This window comes from Ambystoma mexicanum, chromosome 12 (genome assembly GCF_040938575.1).
Source record: "Ambystoma mexicanum isolate Mex_15411 chromosome 12, UKY_AmexF1_1, whole genome shotgun sequence".
NCBI classification, from domain to species: domain Eukaryota; kingdom Metazoa; phylum Chordata; class Amphibia; order Caudata; family Ambystomatidae; genus Ambystoma; species Ambystoma mexicanum.
The window spans coordinates 406,596,764-406,616,803 of NC_090936.1; the positions used below are offsets into that span (position 1 = coordinate 406,596,764).

A 20,040-nucleotide genomic window follows, 5' to 3' on the forward strand; every position below is an offset into this window, starting at 1 on the left:
CTACAATTGCCTTTTCCCTAATCTACCCTTTCTCTATGACTCCTCCAGCCAATTCAGAATAGGGCTGCAAGACTTATCCTTGTCCTAAAGCCCAGAACATCTCTCCAGCCCCAAAATCTCTCCACTGGCTCCCGATTTCTGCAAGGATCAAATTCAAATCCCTCTGCATCATCCATAAGGCTGTCTGGGGCCGGGGACCAAGCAATCTACAACTGTCTCTCACTAAATACTCTCCCTCCAGATCTTTATGTTCCTCCAGTACCAACTCTCTGTGTGTCAAGTGCTTTGCTAAACAGCAAGCTGGTGGCCAATCTCTCTCCTCGGCAGGCTCCCTCCTATGGAACAGCCTCACCCCTTCCTCTTCGTCTTGAGCCGGATCTCCTCAAATTCCTCAAGACCTTCCTTATCACCTCCTCCTTCCCTTCCTCTACTAAACCCCACAGTTGCTGAGATTGGTGACCAGGGCCCTTATGTGTCCTCCTGGGTCCTGACCTCCCACACTCAATCACCTTGAGCCTCCGTCCGCTACCAGCACTTGCCCTGGAACCCACTGGCCATGCCACCATATGCCAGCACTTACTTATTTATTGGCAGCTGCCCACTCTCACCAAGTCACTTAACAGCTATTTACTCCCAATCACGTACCCCCCTACTTCCTCATTCCTTCTCTCTGTGTGCACTTGCACGTTCTAAATGCTCACAAGGCCTGGTAGGCCCACCTCTATCTTTCATTGTTATATTGCTTTCTTTCCCATTTTCCTCCCTGTTGCCCTGTGGGCACTTTGAAACACAATTAACTTGATGAATAAGTGCCTTACAAATGCACAATAAATAAATAAATAAATATAGATGGTGGCCCAGGGTAGAAAGCAGGGGCATAATTGCGTTGGCCGCAGTCTATTGCAACCATGGCATACAGGATAGGACATGCTCACACACAAATGGCAGCATTACACTTTCCAGTTCACATAAGGTGGCTTATTAGACTTTCATTGACAGCATTAGGCCCTGGTAGACATGTACTCCGCAACCCACTGAATGCACAGGGCGGCTGATGGTACAATATCCCAAGGAACTAGTGGGTTGGGGGTTAAATTTGGCATAGCTACCAATGGTGCAGCACTGGCCTCCTTTTTTGTCCAATGTTACTATTTTAAACACATAACTGTTTTAAAAACAGTTATTTCAAAGGATTGTTTTAAAATAACATTCATGTAAATCACACCCATGTTTGAATGGTCCCATTGCGTTTCGGCAATGATGGGCATGCTGGGCATATATAGATAGGGATCGAAATTAAAATTGGTTAATTAGGAGCAAAAGCATCTATTAGGTATTCAACAATAACCAGTGACCAGGAGCCAAGACTGGAGTAGAGGGGGTTAGTATATAGTGTACCGCAAATCTAACTTCCACGTAAAATACAAACATGTAATTTTAGTTCATTAGGTATAGCACTTTAGGAGTGAAATGCCCTATAGATGGGTCCAAATTGATTTAATAGAAGGCCAAAAAGAAGAAGTAAGTTTTGACAAGTAAGGTCAGTCCCCCAGCCAGATATAAGGATATACCTGTTGCCGGTGAGAGGAATTTTAAAACAGAACAGGATAGTGAAACATAGGGAAATAAATTACAAAGAGTAGAAATGGGGCTTCCTGGGTCCGCCGAAAGGCTTGGGGTGACTCCCCTCCCCCATGGCTTCACAACTGCGTTCAACGGCTATGTCGCAGGCACCTTGGCTAGGTAGGAGATGGCCCAGTAGCTTGGACTAAGGACTAAGTAAGGTGCATCGGGAGAATTAGCCTAATATTGAAGGGCATTTTGTTAAAAATGGTTAAAAGAGCTGGAGAAGGTGCTCTTTTAAGCACACCGGAACATGTAGCAGAAAATATGTGTTTTCAATTGAATAATTAAAGGACTTGGTGCCCAGTTAAGCATACCGGAGAGTGCAGCAAGTTACATGGTGTATGAAAATGGAATAAAGTAGTAATATGAATAGAGGCTTTGAAGCTTGGGTTCAAAGGGGCAAAAATAATGACGCTGCGGATACATTTTCCACGTACAAGACGGTGTGCGGAAGGAAATTGCAGGCAGTACTGCATAGAACAGCATCCAATGGGGGAGGAGGGAGCTGCAGGGAGTGCCTAGAATAGGACAGAAGCAGAAGGGTTTATAGTGATAATTTCAACAACAAAAATGTCGAAAATCAAAATGTCGAAAAAAAAATGTCGAAAAAAAAATGTCGACCCCCTAAAATAAATATATAATTAAAAAAACCGAAAGTCCAATATATAATTTTGGATTATTTGCAAAATTCCCTGAACCCAAAGAGAAGTTTTCTGTGCCTGTAGAACCTCACCACTTGTGCCAGATGTGCAAACTTCTCAAGTTTGGACGGTTTGCCCTCAGTCATGTCACTCCACTCATAAGTTCAGCCGGGACCTGGAGCCCAGCATGCATTTCCATCTCAGTCACAGTTCAGCTAAGGAATGGTTAATTGAACCAAGAGTGATGTCAAAATCAGAGGATTGAGTGATTGATTCAGAGATCATCTGGGCCGTAGATGAGTAAAGGTCAGCATTTAATGCCAATTGCAAACACGTGGGATTGCCTCTTGTGAAATCGCTCGTCAACACCAGTCCATGGTGGATCGCAGAAGCTGCCCTGAGTAGGTCATGGAGTCAAAAGATCCAGGGCAAACCACTGTGTCCATCCACCTGTTGTCACGACCGATCAAGGGAGCAACATGAAGTTAAGTAATCAATGAGACGCTGCAGTCATCGATCAGCCACTAAAACAGCAAAATCTCCCAGAAGGCACAATCCCAGTAACACGGGCGATGTATGCCCAGCTGGAACCATAGGCCAAACCAACTCCTGGAAAGGGTTTGAAGACTCCCAACCCAAATTCTGTAGCTAATAAAGGGACTGCACCATTTGAGTAGCACCCCTAAAAGGTCTCCAGGCCCAATACGGAGGCCGTACCTCAGTTGAGGGGAACGTAATGCAAGGGCATTGCATTGAATTGTTTATGAACGGAATGTGATATGATCTGGCATTTAAAATGCGCCTGTACACAAGTGTTTCTAGGTGCGACAAAACAAGGAGGGGGAAACAAAGGGAGGACAAAATAACAATCTTACTAGGCCTTGTGTCATTCAGATAACGCAAATGCGGGGAAGAGGGAAGGGGATAAGGCCAGGGGAGGGGAAGTGGGAAGTGCAGTTAACTCACAAGTGCAGCCAGTGGGTGGCTCATAAGTGTAAAGAGAAGGGACTGTAGGGTTGCAGATGCAGACCCTTAAGTGCTGGGGAGCCCGGAGGCATTGCGAGGGCAACTGGACATGCAGGAGCCTAGGTCTGAGTTCAGAGGGTGACCAGTGCGCGGAGCAGTTGGGTACATCAGCAGGGGAGAGGAATAGAGAAAGCGGAAGTGAAAAGGAAGGTCTTGAGTTGCTTCCGGAACCGGACGTGGTTCTGCTCAAGTTTGAGAGAGGCAGGGAGGCTGTTCCAGAGGGAGGCCTCAGCCGAGGAGAGATCTGCCCCCAACTCTCTGCTTGGAAAAGCGTCTGACCCTCAGAGAGTTGGAGGTGGATGAGCGGAGAACTCAAGAACGAAGATGTTTTGGAAGAGAAAGTTGAGGTAGAGCGGTCCTGGGCCCCAGAAAGCCTTGTGGACGATGCAGAGGGTCTTGAAGTCGATCTTTGGAGCCAGTGAAGAGATTTCAGAGCTGGAGAGATGCCTGGGCTTGAGGCCAAGGGCAAGACTTGCAGTATTATTCTGGATAAGTTGTAAAGGTCGAAGATTAGAGGCGGGCAGATTTAGAAAGAGGCTGTTGCAGAGAGGACCAGAGCTCTGTAGACAATGAGCTTCTGGAGGAAAGTGAGAAAAGGAAGAATACCTTGGAGATGGTGCAGCTGATACTGTGACTTCTTGGAGACGTCAGAGATGTGAGGAGATAAGGAAAGGGTGGAGTCAAAGATGACACCAAGGTTCTTAGCCTCACAGGAAGGAGCAGGAAGAGGGCCCAGAGTGGGCAGCCAGAGAGAGAGAGGGAGGAAAGGAGGGTGCAGGTGTCCCAATGAGGATGATCTCGTATGAGAGAAGGAGCAGAGGTGGCTGAGTGGAGTCTGAAAGAGAACTGGGTGTCATCCGCTTAACACTGAAAATTGGAGCAGAAAGTAGTGATGCAGTGGGCAAGAGATGCCAGGTAGTGGTTGAAAAACCAGGGAGAGAGGTTAGACCTCTGGGGAACACCACAAACAGAGAGAAAGATAGATGAGAGAAAAGATCCCAGTTGGACCTGAGAGGGTTGGTCAGTGAGAAAGGAGGTCAACCAGGCTAGGGCCTGATCAGCGATACCCAGGTTGTCACAGAGGCGTTTGAGCAGGATGGCATGGTTGATCGTGTCAAAAGGAGAGGTGAAATCGAGGAGAATGAGGACAGAAGGGAGATTAGAGTCAAGATTGAAGAGCACGGGTGTTCAGGAGAGCAGTTTCCATGCTTCCGGCAGCTCTGAAGCCCGACTGGTGGTCGTGGAGACAACCGTCAGATTCCGTATGCAGATTAAGGTGGGAGATGGGCAGCTTTTCCAGGAGTTTGCCCAGGAAAGGAGTGATGGAGATCAGGCGATAGTTAGCCGGAGAGGAAGGATCGACTGAAGGCTTCTTTAGAAGGGGGTGCACAAGGGAGTGCTTAAGGGGCGGAGGGGAAAGTTCGAGTGGCAAAGGAGTCATTGCAGAAATAGGTCAAGGCTGGAGCAAGGGTGTCGATGTGGTCCTTGATGGTTCTGGATGAGCAGGGTAGAACCTCCTTTGACGAGACATACGTAGAACGGACTTGTCTTGAAACATTGTCAGGGGTGAACAGGGGAAAAGCGGAGAAAGGAGGAGAGATGGCCTCAGACGGGCCAGGGGAGGTAGAGGAGGAGGAGGAGGAATAGATGGTAGAGGAATCAAGGGTGGACAGGATGTCCTAAGTTTTAGTGATGAAATGAGAAGCCAAGGCAATGCAGAGGGCCTGGAAAGGAACAGGAGAGGTGGAGACTGCAGCAGGATTGACCAGCTCCCTGCAGATTTTGAAAAGTTTGATCGAGTTGTTATATGCCGCAGAGACACAGGCTTGGATGTAGGTTCTCTTCTTAGAGAGGGCAGAGAGTCTGTACTGCCTTTGGAGCAGCCATCAAGTCAGTTTGTCAGGGGGTGTGCCTGATGCACTCCACTTCCTCTCCGACGCCCTACACTTGCGTTTAAGGATGGAAAGGTCGGAATCATACCAAGAGTTGCACTTGGATTTCGGCTTCAAGTGGATCCTCATGACAAGGGCAAGGACATCCAGAGTGTTAGTGATAGAGAGATGAAGGTTAGAGAGGTCTGTGTCAGGGTGTGAGTCCGCCAAAGGTGCAGGAGGAGGAGGAGAGAAAGTAGCAGCTAAAGCCTCAACTGACACACGCTTCTTGGGTCCGATGACCGAGAAGGTAGGTGGCAGTGCTGGAGTAGGCTTGACCTGAGGGGTAGGGACAGAGAGAGAGAGGTGGGAGGAAAGGAGAAAGTGATCACTCCAAGAGACGAGTGGTTAGAGGAGGTCTGAGGAGATCAGAACAACAGAGAGAGAGAGAGAGAGAGAAAGAGAAAGAGAGAGAGTTGCAGAGGTTGTGAAAGACTCCCGTGGAAGGGCTGGTAGCATCCAAGTGGATGTTCAGGTCTCTGAGGACAAGTAGAGAGGTAGAGGCAGGGAGGAAGGAGGAGAGGTCAGCCCACTCAGAGAGGAAGAGGGCGGCCTGACCAGGTGGCCTGTAGATAGTGGCCACAGTGTGAGAGAGGCTAGTAGAGATAGAGAGCCTGCAGACCAGGCTTTCAAGGGAGTAGTCCTGCATTGGAATGATAGAAGCTGGGATCCACTCTAGGAAAATTAAGGCTACACCCCCACCGGGATGGTTGGTTCTGGGTTCGGAGAGGATCCTGTAGCCATTAGGAAGGAGAGTGTCAAAACTCATGGCAGAGCTGGCTGTGAACCAAGTCTTGGTGAGGCTGAGTACATCCAAATCAAGCTCTACCAGGAGACGGCATATGTCAGAGGAATGTTTGACAGCTGAACGAGAGTTGAGAGAAGCGATGTGGAGCAGGTTGCCACATTTGAAGGCGTCCGGGGAGGCGTACAGGCCAGAGGTTCGTCCTGTTGAAGTGTTGAAGGTGCCCGAGAATGGGCAGAGGAAGAAGGACGAGAAGGCAGGGTAGTCAGAGAGGATGTGGGCATCAACCATGTGGCCAAATCCGGCAGCTACCCACCTCCCCGTAAACTACAGCCCCCCATATTAGCACTCCACCCCCTTGATGCCCCTACAATCCTGGGAGCACATAGTGTCAATGCTCTGTTACAAACGTTGTAAAACTTTGCCTAAAAGGAAAGACGGGAAACACCCTTTGAAATCCTTAGGAACTTATTGTTTCTGTTGCACTCATTTCCCTTACGGTGGTTTTGTTCTTCTTCAGTTGTTTGTGCATAATGAACGTTAGTTAAAATAATATGCCTATGCCTTGAACACTTTAATCCTCTTCTTGTGTCTGTTTCCTATAATCAGTTACAACGATCTCCCTCAGATTTTGATAACGACGTAGCTCTTGCTATGCCCAATTTCAACACATACATTGAAATAGGTTTTCCCTTTTATTCTATGGGTGACAAATGGCCCTTTCCTAAAGTTCCCAATGCATTTGGATATGCGTGTGTTAATGACAGAATGTTTCCCAAGGCAAAATAAATAGACCGTTGTTGATGCACATGGATGACTAGGAAAATGACTGTAGGTGTACTGATGGAATTGAAAATGACCTTAACCGAATGCTATTCATGTATTGGGCTACTTGAGTGTTTGAAGTTTGGTGATGTGGCATTCACATTGACGAACAAACAATGAGATACATTTATTGGATTACCCAACTACTTCATCCAGTACTGCAGATGGCCCATTTTTGAAATGCAGGTGCGTAGATGCCCAGCAGATTTACAAACGTGGTGCAGAAGCTTGACATGGACCACTGAAAAACAGACTGACCAACACTGAAAATAAGAGCATGTCTCAGATGGCCTTGGAATTTCAGTCTCTCCAAGAGAGTTCAAGGTTTTATTTTTATTTTTAAAGAACATAAACTGTGCAGATTATTCAATGTTATTATGTTCAGGTTGTTCGATGTTAGGATAAGCAGATTATCAAAATAGTGCATCGGGCTGGTGAAGGGTTAGCTACATTATCAGACTTCCTCTCATGTCTCCCATGGGTTTCCTACTCTGTAGCACAGGATCCTTAAATATGAGTGTTCTCAGTTAACAATTGTAACACCTACTCACCAGTGCTAGTGGGTAATGAGGGCCTAAAGCCAACAGCCGTGCCTCTTACTGGTTATTTTCTAAATATGCCCTATTCTAAAACCCCCAGATTCTCGATGTGGCTTGATGGTAGAAGTGCCAATCTCAGATGCTTTGGTTCGGTCTCGCCCTCAGTCACTCCCTTTCACTCCTCTTCCAGATCTTGCTACCGACTTCCTTTCTCCCACTGCCTCTTACTTCCTACTCCCTCCAGTCTTCACATGCTGCCTCTCTATCCTTCTTGCAGCCTACTCCTCCGCCTCTCTTTACCTGTCACTACACCACTATCAACTCGTCTCACTGCACCCCTCTTCTCTATCCAAGCCTTGCCACCTTCTCTCTACCTATGTCACCACTACCTTTACCCCCTTCTTCTCACTTCACCCTGACCACTACTCCCACTACTGTCTTGCACTCTATCCACGGCGTCCTACTATTTGCAGTTTCTCACTTTCACTCACCCTTTAATTCCCCCTAGACTTCTTCCTCCCCATCATTTTTTTCTTACTCATATTTTACACAGCACCCTCCTCATACTACACTACACATGCAACTGGTACCACTCTCTTACAAACACCTCGCCTGCCCTTTGCTCCAGCTCTCCAACTCGCCTTCATTCAGCTCCTCCGTCCTCTACCTGGTCTCTCGGTCCATCTTCCCACCTTCTGGGCTCACCCCTGCAACCCACATTCTGCCTCTCTCTCTCACCTTTTATACTGTGGTTCTGTCTTCCCCTTTCAATTGGCGGCAGCACAGACCGGACTCAGGAACCAATCTGTGCTTGTCTTTTTCCCCTGGGGTTGGGTTACACAGGTGAGTCCAGTCTATTCCCTGCCTGTTCTTGATTCCGTTCGGGCTCCGGTCTGGGTTTCCTTGGCTGCTCCCATGTCCTACTGGGAGGGGTAAACCTAAAACAGAAAAAAAGAACACTGGCCAGAAAGTGTACCAGGGGTATTACGTGACAAGGTGGTAGCATTGATGACATTTGTGGCACATTGGAGGGTTTCAGGGACTGCCCCACCCCAAAATCCCACTTTGTGTATCTTGGACAGGACTGGCTTTGGCTTTTGTCACGGTGAGCCTCCTGCCAGTGTCCCCCCTTTACTTCACCTGTAAAACGTATTCTACATTCACTTCATTAATCTTTTATAACGCACTTCAAACCAGATACCAGCCTCTAAGTGCAGGACTAGGATTCACACCTGTGTTGCTCTGCATTGGCTTCCAAGACAAACACGTTGCCACTGAGCTATCCCCCTGGCCCACCTCATCAGACATTTACTACTTCTTACCTTTACTTCGTTTGTATCTTCACATTGTCAAGGGTTAGCAAAGAAGGGGAGGGTTTTGGGGGTCTCCCCTTGTAATGACGAAGTGAATGCTGAAGAAGTAGACATTCCCCCCTGCTCTAGGTGGGGGACTCCGTGCATCCCTTGACACGCTCATGACCCTGACCTTGTCACAAGCAACACTCTTTCATGTCAAGAATCATAATTTGGTTTTATGGCAAAAGCTCTAAGAAATGTGCTTCAGCCTGCATATTAAAACTGATGCATCCCCATGCGATCACATGTAACCTGTACTGTATAATACCTTGCCAGAGCTTTAACGCTTTGAAGTCTGCACTGTTTCAGAGATCCCTTCCCATTTATGCGTGCCTTGCAAAAGCATGCACATGTTTTTTTAAAGTCCTATGAATTGTTGAATTTTTGCCTCCAACCTTAAACACTTGTCACAAAACTGTCATTTTATTCTCGATTTCCTAATTCATTTAGAACTGCATCTGCCTGTGGCTTTTTGCATCTTCAGAAATTGCCGTGGAGTGCTTATCGCATTTTCCTTCCTAGAGAGGTGTACTTTAAATCATCAACGCAGATTTGTGTCCAATCTTTTTTTCTCTTGTTTTCAGAGTGCAGCTTGCCTGATACATTAAATTCATGGTTTCTCGTGACTCAGCTGCATGTCTGGTAAGCGACTCTTAAAAATATATCAAAATCCTGGTGTTTGTGCATTTTTAATTCCTACTATCCGTTTAGGGAGTCTTGTGTATTTGTGCTAAAATGACCTGACCGCAGCAATCCTAATTGGTTTAAATGTAGGACACTAAATGTGAGCCCTGGGAGAGAGAAACTTTATGTAAGCAAAGGGAACATTTATAGTTCAAGCGCTGCATTATGCCAGAACTCCAGCCTAAGTAGGTCTTGTAAAGAGAAATTGAGCAACACTTAGGTCTAATGATATTAGTGGCGGTGTTTGAATTTGGTTCTGGACTCGGCTGGTGTCCTTCTGTACTTACGTTTCACCCCTTTGTTGTGAGTTTATTGATCCCTTGTGTCGAAGCATGAGAGAAACATGAACCAACTTTGTACTCTGGATTCAAGAACAGAATGCAGTTTTTCATGTGACATGTTCCAAGTCAAGCTTGCTGTGTGCTCTGGATAAAGTTCGAATAGCTCAGGTTTTACGTTTTTAGAAGTTAACCTGAAAGATGCAGACCCTCAGGAGAGTAAGAAACAAAACATTGAAGCCAATTATTTTATTCAAGCCCCACGAATGTCCCTCTGACCCATCTGAAAATGGGAATGTAATGCACAGCAGTCAGTCATGATTGGATTTGGTCTATCTTAAAACACTTGAAGAAGTGAGCAACCTTGGTATTGACCTTAGTGTTTAACAGCGTCCTGCAGAAGTGGCTTTTAAGATGCGCTGTCCTCAAACCTTTAGGAAAGATAATGCAGTGTTGCGAGTAACTTGCCTAGTTCTGCCGGTAGCTGTTCTCGCTGTAAGGAAATTACTTCAATCGGCATGCACAAAGTCAAAGTCCATTATGTCTCAACGCTTTTAGGGTCATTTCTTATGTATGTCTTTGATATGATGGCCTTTTTCTTGTTTTAACATAAAATCAATGTGTGTTTACATTAAAAACGGAAGATACAGCAACTCATGTACAAAATAGCTTTTGGATATATTGGTCTCGCACAATAATTTCCTCTTTTAACCACACGCACAGGGTGCTTGACATGTAAGGTAATCCATGAGTTCGAATCAGTGAGCAATCAGACGGACATTAAAGTGAGAACATTTCAGTTGGAAGCAAATAAGAAATTGTTGGACCATGAAAATAATTTTGGAGTTGTGGATGAGGGCCCAAACATATTTTGACTACTGTAGTGGTCCAAGTATTACAACATGTCTCACTGAAATGCCCTCTTATGAATTGCGTATTTCTGGAGCATTGTATTTGCCAAACAACTTTTTGAGAGGTACTGTGAGAGAAGAGTTATGAAAGAAAGTGTAGAGGTTTGAAGAAGCCTACTGTAGTTGTACTGATGTTAAAAAAAAAAAAAAGAAATTATATTACATCCACTACATTTTTAATAATATGTCATTTTGGGGGGCGTGGCCAGGCAGCACGCCATGGCGCTGTGTCTGCTGTGAGCTCCGCAGTAAGGTGCCCAAACCATGCGAAATTGACATTTTAGGACGGGATTCTTCACCTGAGATGTTCACGGATTGCCAAACACACATCGCGTCGGCGGAGGCTGAGATACGGTGCCGCTCGCCTCTGATTCGGAAGCTGTAGCCCGGATTGTGGCGGCGCGGCCGTAGAGAGAAAATGGCGGTGCGCGCCAACATCGCTAATGTATTTGGGACAGATCCCTAGTTCGGCTGGAAGGTGACGCGGCTCCCCAGACAGCAGGAGAGTAGCCAACGCTGCTCGGCACGGCTCCTAGAAGTGAGCGAAAGGGACCATCTGGCTGGCGGGTCGAGCGGTGTGTCCGGCGGTCCTGTGGCTGGGTGCCTTCCCGGGGGGCGGACCTGTCTTACGGGCGCAGGGCGGCAGGTGCCCCGCAGGTCTAACTCAGCTTTGCCGCCCCTCTTGCAAGCTGGAGGGAGGAAGACCGGGAGGAGGAGACCGCTGCTTTCATCGGAGGCATTGGAGCCTGGGAGCCTGGAACGCCTGCAGGAGACACGTTCTGCAACGCGGCCCCTCCACCAGTGCCTTATCCCAAGCAACATGCTGGCTGCAGACTTCGTGAGCGGCCCCGGTGCGTTGCAGAACAGTCGGGCGGAGGTTCATGCCACCAGCCATTACGGCCCTCGGGCAGCCGAGAACACTGCTAGATGTTGTTTGAGGGGATAAACCCCAGCGACTGAGGGATATGTGTGCCTGAGATGGGAATTCCGGTGAAATGAGCCCCCCCCCACCCTCCGTACCGCCCCAAATGTGCTGATCTGGCGGGCAGACCGGTCCTTCAATGAGCCATACTGTTTCTCTCTCTGGGGACTCTAAACGCCTGCGGAGGGCGTGCTCTCGCACTGTGGCCATCTATCACCAGCCTCACTTTGGATTGTCTCCCTGCTGCTTGGCCTGCGGCGGGCAAGGGGAGGGGGTCATCCCCTTTTCCTACAAAGTCAGCAAATTAAATTCCTTGCCTTCGGGCATTCCACATTAGACATAGCCTTAAACGTCATAGACATGTGTGTATTCTGAACGGAAGGTGGGAGCCTACCCACTTCCGGGTGACTCGTTGTGGGGCTTTCTGTGTCCTTCAACTGGGTGATTGGGGTAGCAGGCCGAGGTGTGCTGCCGGCGAGTGCATGAACCCTGGAGAAGGAGGACCCCTGTTACCTCAAAATATCTGAGCTAAGGGAGCAGATTTCATGCTTGCCGAATTCCCGGAGGATCCCCATCCTCTCTCTTACAAAGACCACCCTAACTATAAGCCCCTGCGCTGAGGGCGCATTAATGCAAGGGTGGTAGTCATTGGCAATGCATAAAACTGCAGAGAAGCGGAAAACGCATGGCATTCAGGCCTTTTTAATGCCACAGCCGACTCCTTCTTCCTGTTCACGCACAGTCGCAGCCGACATCCACCCAGCTCCGCCGAGCTCCTGGCACTCAGATATGGCCTTCTCCAAAAGTGACTTTGAAGAGATGCTAAAGGCCCTCAAGCAAGATATCACCGAAGAAATCAAGGCTGAAATCAATAACCCAAAAGAATCCCTAGCTCGGTCACTGGCGGACCTAACGGCGCACCTCGGGGGCCTTGAAATCAGGGTCCATGAACTGGAAAATTTAGCCTGTGAACGAACGCACGACAGCGAAGTTCTCTCAGAAAGGGTGAGGGTCGTTGAAGATCAGCTTGAAGATATCTGGGCTAAACAAGCCGACCTTGAAAATAGGTCGAGGAGGAACAACGTGTGTCTTCGCAGCATTCCCTGGCAAATCCAGGATCAAGATCTTCCTAAATACGTGGAAGCTCTATTTAAATCCCTCCTCGAACTCCCATCCTCCGAGGTATTGACACTGGACAGGACCCATCGGGTATATTCCTCAATCCAACTAAGAAGAAACCGCCTCCTGGATGTTCTTACCCCGAGTGCATTTTTTCTGCCAGAAAGAGGAAATCATGCTAGCAGGCAGAAAATCGGCCTCAGTGCAATTTTGGGGTTCATCCATAAAGCTCTTCCAAGATCTCTCCTCATGCACCCTTGCAAATCGAAGACGGCTACAGAGGTGACGGCCTGGCTGCAGGCTACAAAGATTCGGTACCGCTGGGGGTTCCAATGTAAATTAATCTTTGACTTTTACAATCAGCACTACATAATCTCTTCAGAAAATGAAGCTAGTGAGCTGATGACCGAGCCAAGTGACGTAGATGCCCGGGAGCCTCGCGCCCAGATTACGGTGAACCCACGTTTTAACCCTACGCCGAAGGACAAAAGGAGAAAGCTCAGAGGTTGGCATCGCCCAGGAGGCAGAACCCACGGAAGAAGCGAATAAGCAGCAGGGCTGGGGGCCCCCTCGTTATTGGAAGCGGATAATCCCAGTGCCAGTTGAACCTGAACAATGCCTAGCTTGATAATAATCAACATGGTGGATGACAGAGCTCTTTATTTATCCATGCTCGACTAGAGACGATTCTGCCGAACTGGGGTCCATGGCAAGCCCTCATTTTTTACTTGTCGGCAGAACCCGTAAGCAATCTGAGGAGATACGCTTTCTATATGTGAATTCCTAAGCTGAAGTTATAATGATTGAAGTTCCCGTACAGTAGAGAATGTGGGCACCTGAATGGATGGCGCCCACTATCGTTGACGGTTTGTTCATGTTAGCTGGAGAAGTAAGCCCGGCGCGGGCTCTATTCATATTGTTTTCATTACCCTGTATTCATTGTTTTTTTTAATGTTTGTTGCTTTATCAATGCATTAATAGGCCTGTGTTTTAACCCTGCACACCACACGAGGTTTGTAAACTACATCATAATGCAAAAGTCCTGGCTGAGCTTTTTTCAGGACTCCTCCCCCCGAAACTTCTATGCTGGGCGTTATACAAAGCATGTTACCCAGGGGACACAATCGGGAGGATGGGGGAGAAAAACGACGAACTGGGGAGCCATCTCGAGAGCATGAAACCCTGTTATTAAATGGATCACAAAAGCCAGAGCGAATCCTGAATGGCAGCCCTGAACGTTAATTGTATTACCCTTAATGTACAAGGCTTAAATTCCCCCCTAAAGCGTAATGCCTTGTTTCATAGATTAGCCTCCCTAGACACCAGGTTCTTATTCCTTCAAGAAAACCACCTGAAGCCTGCTGATGAATTTCGCCTTAACAGGCTATACCCCACGAAATGTTTCGCTTCCAGTGGCCTGAAAAAATGAGGGGTCGCCATTCTGGTGCGCAAGGGCATTTCTCTCAATACAGTGGAAGTGGTGCGAGACAATGAGGGAAGGTTCTTATTGGTCGTGGCCATGTTAGATGGGCGCAGAATCACCCTAGTCTCCATATATGCGCCGAATGCTAAACAAGATGTATTCTTTGCAAAGTTATCTAAAGCTCTGTCCGACCACCTAGAAGGGGAAATAATCCTTGGAGGTGATTTCAATGCGGTGGTCAACCCCTTAATTGACAAGACTTTACCCCCAACGGCCAATGACAAGAGTAATTTTAGAGCACTTACCGCACTGTTGCGGGAACACTCACTCATTGAGGTATGGCGTTACTGCCATCAGGAGGAGCAAGACTATACATATTTTTCTGCGGTTCACAAAGGGTTCTCGAGGCTAGAAATGTTTCTCATCTCAGATTCACTAATTCCCTCCGTGATAGAGGCGGAAATCCTCCCGGAAGCCCTTTCAGATCATTCCCCAGTGAGATAAACAATGTCCCCCCTTCAGGCAACCCTAGCCCAGAGGCCCCCTTGGCGATTAAATGAGTTTTTACTGAACGACCCAATAACTCGAACTCACATAAGGGAGGTTATTGAATTATACTTCAAGGAGAATGACAATGACAACATGGGCTGGGACACAACATAGGAAGCTAGTAAGGTAGTGATTAAGAGGGTATTTGATTGAACAAGCGGCACAAAGGGGTAGGCCCAGGAAGCTAATGCAGACTCAATTAGAAGAAGAGTCCCGCAGGCTCGAAGCGATACATAAAGAGAATAGTTCCTGACACTCTTTGAGAGACTTGCGGACAGCTAAGAAGGCCCTTGAAGTGCACCACATGGCAAAGGCAGCTCACCACATGATGCTTACTAAGCAATACTTTTATACAAGGGGGAACAAAGCCAACAAACTACTGGCGGCAAAATTGAAAAAACAGACAATGCGAAATAGGATAGATACCCTACACGATGGCGAAGGAAGACACGTTTCCTCAGAAGAGGGTAAACTCCAGATTATTGAACCCTTTTTTAGAGAACAAACAGCCCCGCACATAAGCGATATAAACACCTCCAAAGAATTTATAACAAATGTGAATCTCCAGCAAGTCCTACAAGCCTTGGGAGAGACCCCTTGGAAGACCCAATTACCACACAAGAAGTAGAGGCAGCAATCAAATCCCTTCCGCTTGGCAAAGCTCCGGGCCCAGATGGGTTTCCGAATAAATTTTTATAAAGCCTTCAGGGTAGAACTCACACCCCACCTCACGAGGATATTCAACTTTTTATGGGAAACAGGTACTGTTACACAAACAATGGCAGAGTCGACTGCGACACTAATTTTGAAGCCTGGGAAGGACCCAACTGAGTGCTCATCCTATTGCCCCATAGCCTTGCTTAATATGGATGCAAATCTTTATAGCAAAATCATAGCCTGGCGGCTGGGGGAGGTTCTACCAATAATAATACATAGGGACCAGACAGGGTTTATTCGGGGTCGGTCTGCGCATGACAACATCCGCCAAGCTATAGATTTGGTGGATTTAGCCCCTACGATCCCGACCCCCCTCTCATTATTATCATTAGATGCCCATAGAGCATTTGATAGTACGTCTTGGGACTACTTAAATCTGGTGTTAAAGGGCTTCGGCTTTGGGCCGAAATTTTCCAGGCTAATCCTGTCAAGTTTCCAAATCCCCTCTAACTGAATAAAAGTTAACTTGCAGCGATCGGCCCAGATAGCCTTGGGTAAGGGAACAAGGCAAGGCTGCCCACTATCCCCATTGGTATTTGCTTTAGCGATGGACCCCCTGGCCCAGCAAATTCGTCTTCACCCGAAGATTTAGGGGTTTGAGGTCGGGGGGCAGAGTCACAAAGTGGCTCTATATGCAAATGATGTGCTCTGTTTCTTGAGAGAGGCTAGAACTTCCCTCCCTGCCCTCATGACCCTACTTGCCCAATTTGCATCGGTTTCAGGATTCACAATAAACACAGCTAAATCAATGGGCTTGAACCTGTCGGAAACCCCTGACACTCTGGCTGTCTTGCAGAGTACATACCCCTTCCATTGGAAGAGCACACACATCACGTATCTGGGTGTGAACTTGACCCCAATTTATGCAGGGCTACTGAAGGCCAACGCCCCAACCTCTTAAAAGACACTAAGGAGTCCCTGCTGAAGTGGCTCTCACAAGAGATATCTTGGCTTGGACGCATTAACGCAGTTAAAATGGTCTTGCTTCTGAGGCTATTATACACGTTCCAAGCCCTCCCAATACTGATTCCAGAGCGAAATCTTCTCGAACTGCAAAAAGAAATAGGCCGCTTCATATGGCAACGGAAAACACTAAGAATCCAACGCAAACTATTAATGCATAATAAATTGCTAGGTGGCTTGGGGCTACCCTCAATTTTGCTATATTTTAGAGCAGCCCAAATAGCACCCATATTGAGCTGGACTAACCCAACTGAGACCCCTTTATGGCATTATATTGAACAGCTAACTGGGCCCAGCTGAAACATTTGCCATTTCTCCTGCGAGAGGCGGCGAGTTATCGGGGATCCCTCCTCCACACAATGGCAACTACGCTTCGATGCTGGGATAAGGCCTGCACGCAGAGAGGTTTCCAATCAGGCCTTGGCCCACTTTCTCCTGTTACGCAGAACCCAGACTTTACCCCAGGGCTCCAACCCAACTCATATCACCTTTGGTCTATTGAGAAACCACTGAGACTGCAAGAGCTTTATGTTGATAACTTGCCCCTGACCTTTCACCAGTGTAAAGAGAGATTTAATCTCCCAGAAATGGAAAGATTTAGGTATATACAGCTCTGTCATTGGATAACTAATCCGACTACGAGACGGTTGGCCACAAGGGCTCCCACAGGTTTGGAGCTAACTGCTGTGGAAGGCCAACTCACTCATAAGATAGCTACTTGCTAATGTCTTCTGGAGAATGTTCCAGAGGACGAAAAGCTCCCCTATATGCTGGCATGGCAGAAGGGAACTGGGGATCACTATTTCTCAAGAATCTTGGTGGAGGATTTGGGGTAGGGCCCACAGATCCTCAAGATGTACTGCAGTAAAGGAAGGGGCTCTTAAACTCTGCTTTCGGTGTTGCTTCTCCCCGCAAAAGCTACACACACTGAACCCAGACTACGCAGATACATGCTGGCATAGATGTGGGGTGAGAGGGGACCTAGGCCATCTGTGGTGGCACTGCCCTATCATACAGTCCTATTGGTTGGAAATCAGATCCAAAATTAGAGGGATATCTGGGGCTCAACTACCTATGGATCCGCTTATAATGCTGTTGGACGATGCACCAGAAGATGGGTTTTACCCGTTATCGGGCCCTAGGGCCGAACTGACTACTCAACTACTTATGGCAGCTCACCTCACACGAGCCTGCTTCTGGAAAGAGGCAGAGGGTCCTCACAAAGCCTATTGGTGGGTGAAGGTTTGGGAAATGTTTGGAATGGAAAAACGTACGGCTACAATTGCGGGGAGAATACCCAAATTTGGCCGCATCTGGGGACCGTATTTGGAACACGTAGCTGAAAAAGAACATATGTTTTATCAACCAAAACTGGTCAAACTTCTGCTTAAGCTGTAACAATGTCTGGATATGAGTGGGCCGGGCCGGATATGGTTGGACGAGCGGGGATTCTGCCTTTTGAGATGTAAAGTAGTTAATCAAGAATGAAGTGTGGTATTTTATTTTTTTTTTCTTCTCCTTTTCTTCCTCCTTGTGTTGAAGCATCACAAAATGTTAAACTGTCTTATCAGGATTATTTGAGCGTTTTGATGTGTTGATGAAATGTGTTGATGAAGTTCTAGAAACGTTCTAATCCAGTTAAAATGAAATTTTGAAGCGTTGATTATCAGGGGTATTAATGCTTTATTGTTACTGTGTATTATGCGATGAATTTCAAGTTGATCAAAATTTCAATAAACACAGAGCACCACAGAGCACCACGGGTTCGAACCCCGGGTCTGCACTTAGAAACCTCTGGGTATTAAGCATGTTATAAATAACCTATCATATGATAAGAGAATATGACCTTGTCACTTGAATTATGCATAAAGAAATTTGGGTGACAAGTCTTTATTCTTCCCAAATGATTCCAGTGCTAATGTGTACATGATTATTTTCCTGTTTATTTAAAAGATTGTTTAAATAAGAGAAAAAAATAGATTGAGAAAGTATGTTAATGCATGAATGTGCTGACACTTTTATCCACAGTATTTCCTTCTGTGTCAAGCTTTGCAACTGGCAACTCCTTAATACATTATTTTAATTGATAGCATTTTGGTCGTTCAACTTTCACATGTTAAAGGAATATTCTGAATTGTTTAGCTTATTAATTTGATTCAGAAACAGGACCATTACATTTCTAACAGTACAAACAATCATCAAAAAGCTGCCGATAAAGTGCACAGAGAACGGGCTGCATCATTGCGCATTTATAGTTTCAGGGGGCCTTCTTGATGTAAGACATACAAATCTGAGGGTGCTCATTATTGTGGTATAATTTAAGTCCCATAAATTGGGAAAGCATCCTGAGCAATAATGACCCTCCCAAATACCCTAAGGCTATTAGCACATTGTGTTACGGTTTATTACACCGCACACGCCATCTAGGGAACTCCTTCCCCTACAATGGATGTGGCGCACAATGAAGCGCTTGTTTTTATTTTTAATATACTACAGATTCTTTTGAGTAGGCCTCCAACCCGTCTCGCACCCAACCTCCAGAAACACCCCATGTCACAATGGACTAGGAACCAAACCGGTGTGTATCAGTAAGATATTTAGTAATTCATTATTTAATAAAAAAAGGAAAATCAAACAATTTCACAGCCACCAATGTTGTGGCAACACAAAATGCAATAATCTCTACAAAACCATCTGGTTAAGATACACTATTACAGTGAATTCTGTTTTTTTTAATGGCAAACAAAAAAAAAAAACTATTTACCGCAAAGTGATAGCACCAACAGTTAAACACTCCCCCGTGCAACACCGCCACCCAAACATCAATTAAACTTGATTCCTTTGAATGGAAGGCAGTGGTAAGGAGTAGGAATATAGGGGGGAAATCGGATTTGGCGTGAAGCCCACCACCACAAGATGGGAAGCCAGCAAAGAAAGGGAAAACCCATTTTTGGAGCAAAATGCCAGAATGGGATTTTGATTTTTACTCACAACTGCTAGCGGACTGAATAGAAGAAAATACGTATTGCTTACACTTAGGAGATAGGAAAAGTTTTAGAGAATACTAATCAGCACACCACGGCAAAATAGACATGAAGTAGGAAAATTGGTTCTTGGGAGAAAACCCATGCAAAGGGAAAATACAGTGGCAAATGGAAATTTGTTATACTGAGCCTTACGATGACCGGCAGCTCAGGAAAGGGGCTTAGCTTACAATAGGAAAATCGGTTTTCAGTGACAAGGACAGAAGCTCATAACAGGAAGACTTCTAGGCAAAAGGGATTGCTTACTGTGGGAACAACGGTTTGGGTTTAATAGGACAGGTGAAAATAATAATTATTTGGTAATGCACACAATACACTGACACATTTGTTTTTTAGTTACAAGGAGAATTATTTTGAGGCAACACTTTAATGACTATAACAATTAAATAAAAACCCCAGGAACAAGATGGTTGATTTCGAATTGCAACAATCTTGAACCATGAATTTCGAAGGGGGAATTAATTGATTTACTTAAAAAAAATACTAAGGATTTATACAGACAACTGAGAGGTTTTTCAAAGGAGATATGCTAACATACACAGTCAAACAAGAGATTCTTCTTATGGGGAGTTGACTGAATTACACTGGCAATTTGGGGTTTTCATTGAGGATATTGGATGCACTGCTACAAAAATGAAGGGCTTATGCAATTTAGGGCTGGGGGTATTGCTACTTACATAGCAAGCCTTGGTTTAAAAATCAGGAAAGCCAGCTGCATCTCAGGACCTTCTGGAAAGAAAAG

The 20,040-nt window shown here is 46.3% G+C and overlaps 1 protein-coding gene across 3 annotated transcripts in view; it reads left to right on the forward strand.

Moving 5' to 3' along the window:
• Positions 1-20,040, forward strand: part of LOC138513577 (ubiquinol-cytochrome-c reductase complex assembly factor 1-like) — a 778,211-nt gene that overhangs the window by 350,396 nt on the left and 407,775 nt on the right. For all 3 annotated transcript variants that reach the window (XM_069628534.1, XM_069628535.1, XM_069628536.1), the window contains one exon: positions 9,273-9,330. In XM_069628534.1, coding sequence (XP_069484635.1) covers positions 9,273-9,330 — 58 coding nt within the window. The remainder of the gene's footprint in view (positions 1-9,272; positions 9,331-20,040) is intronic.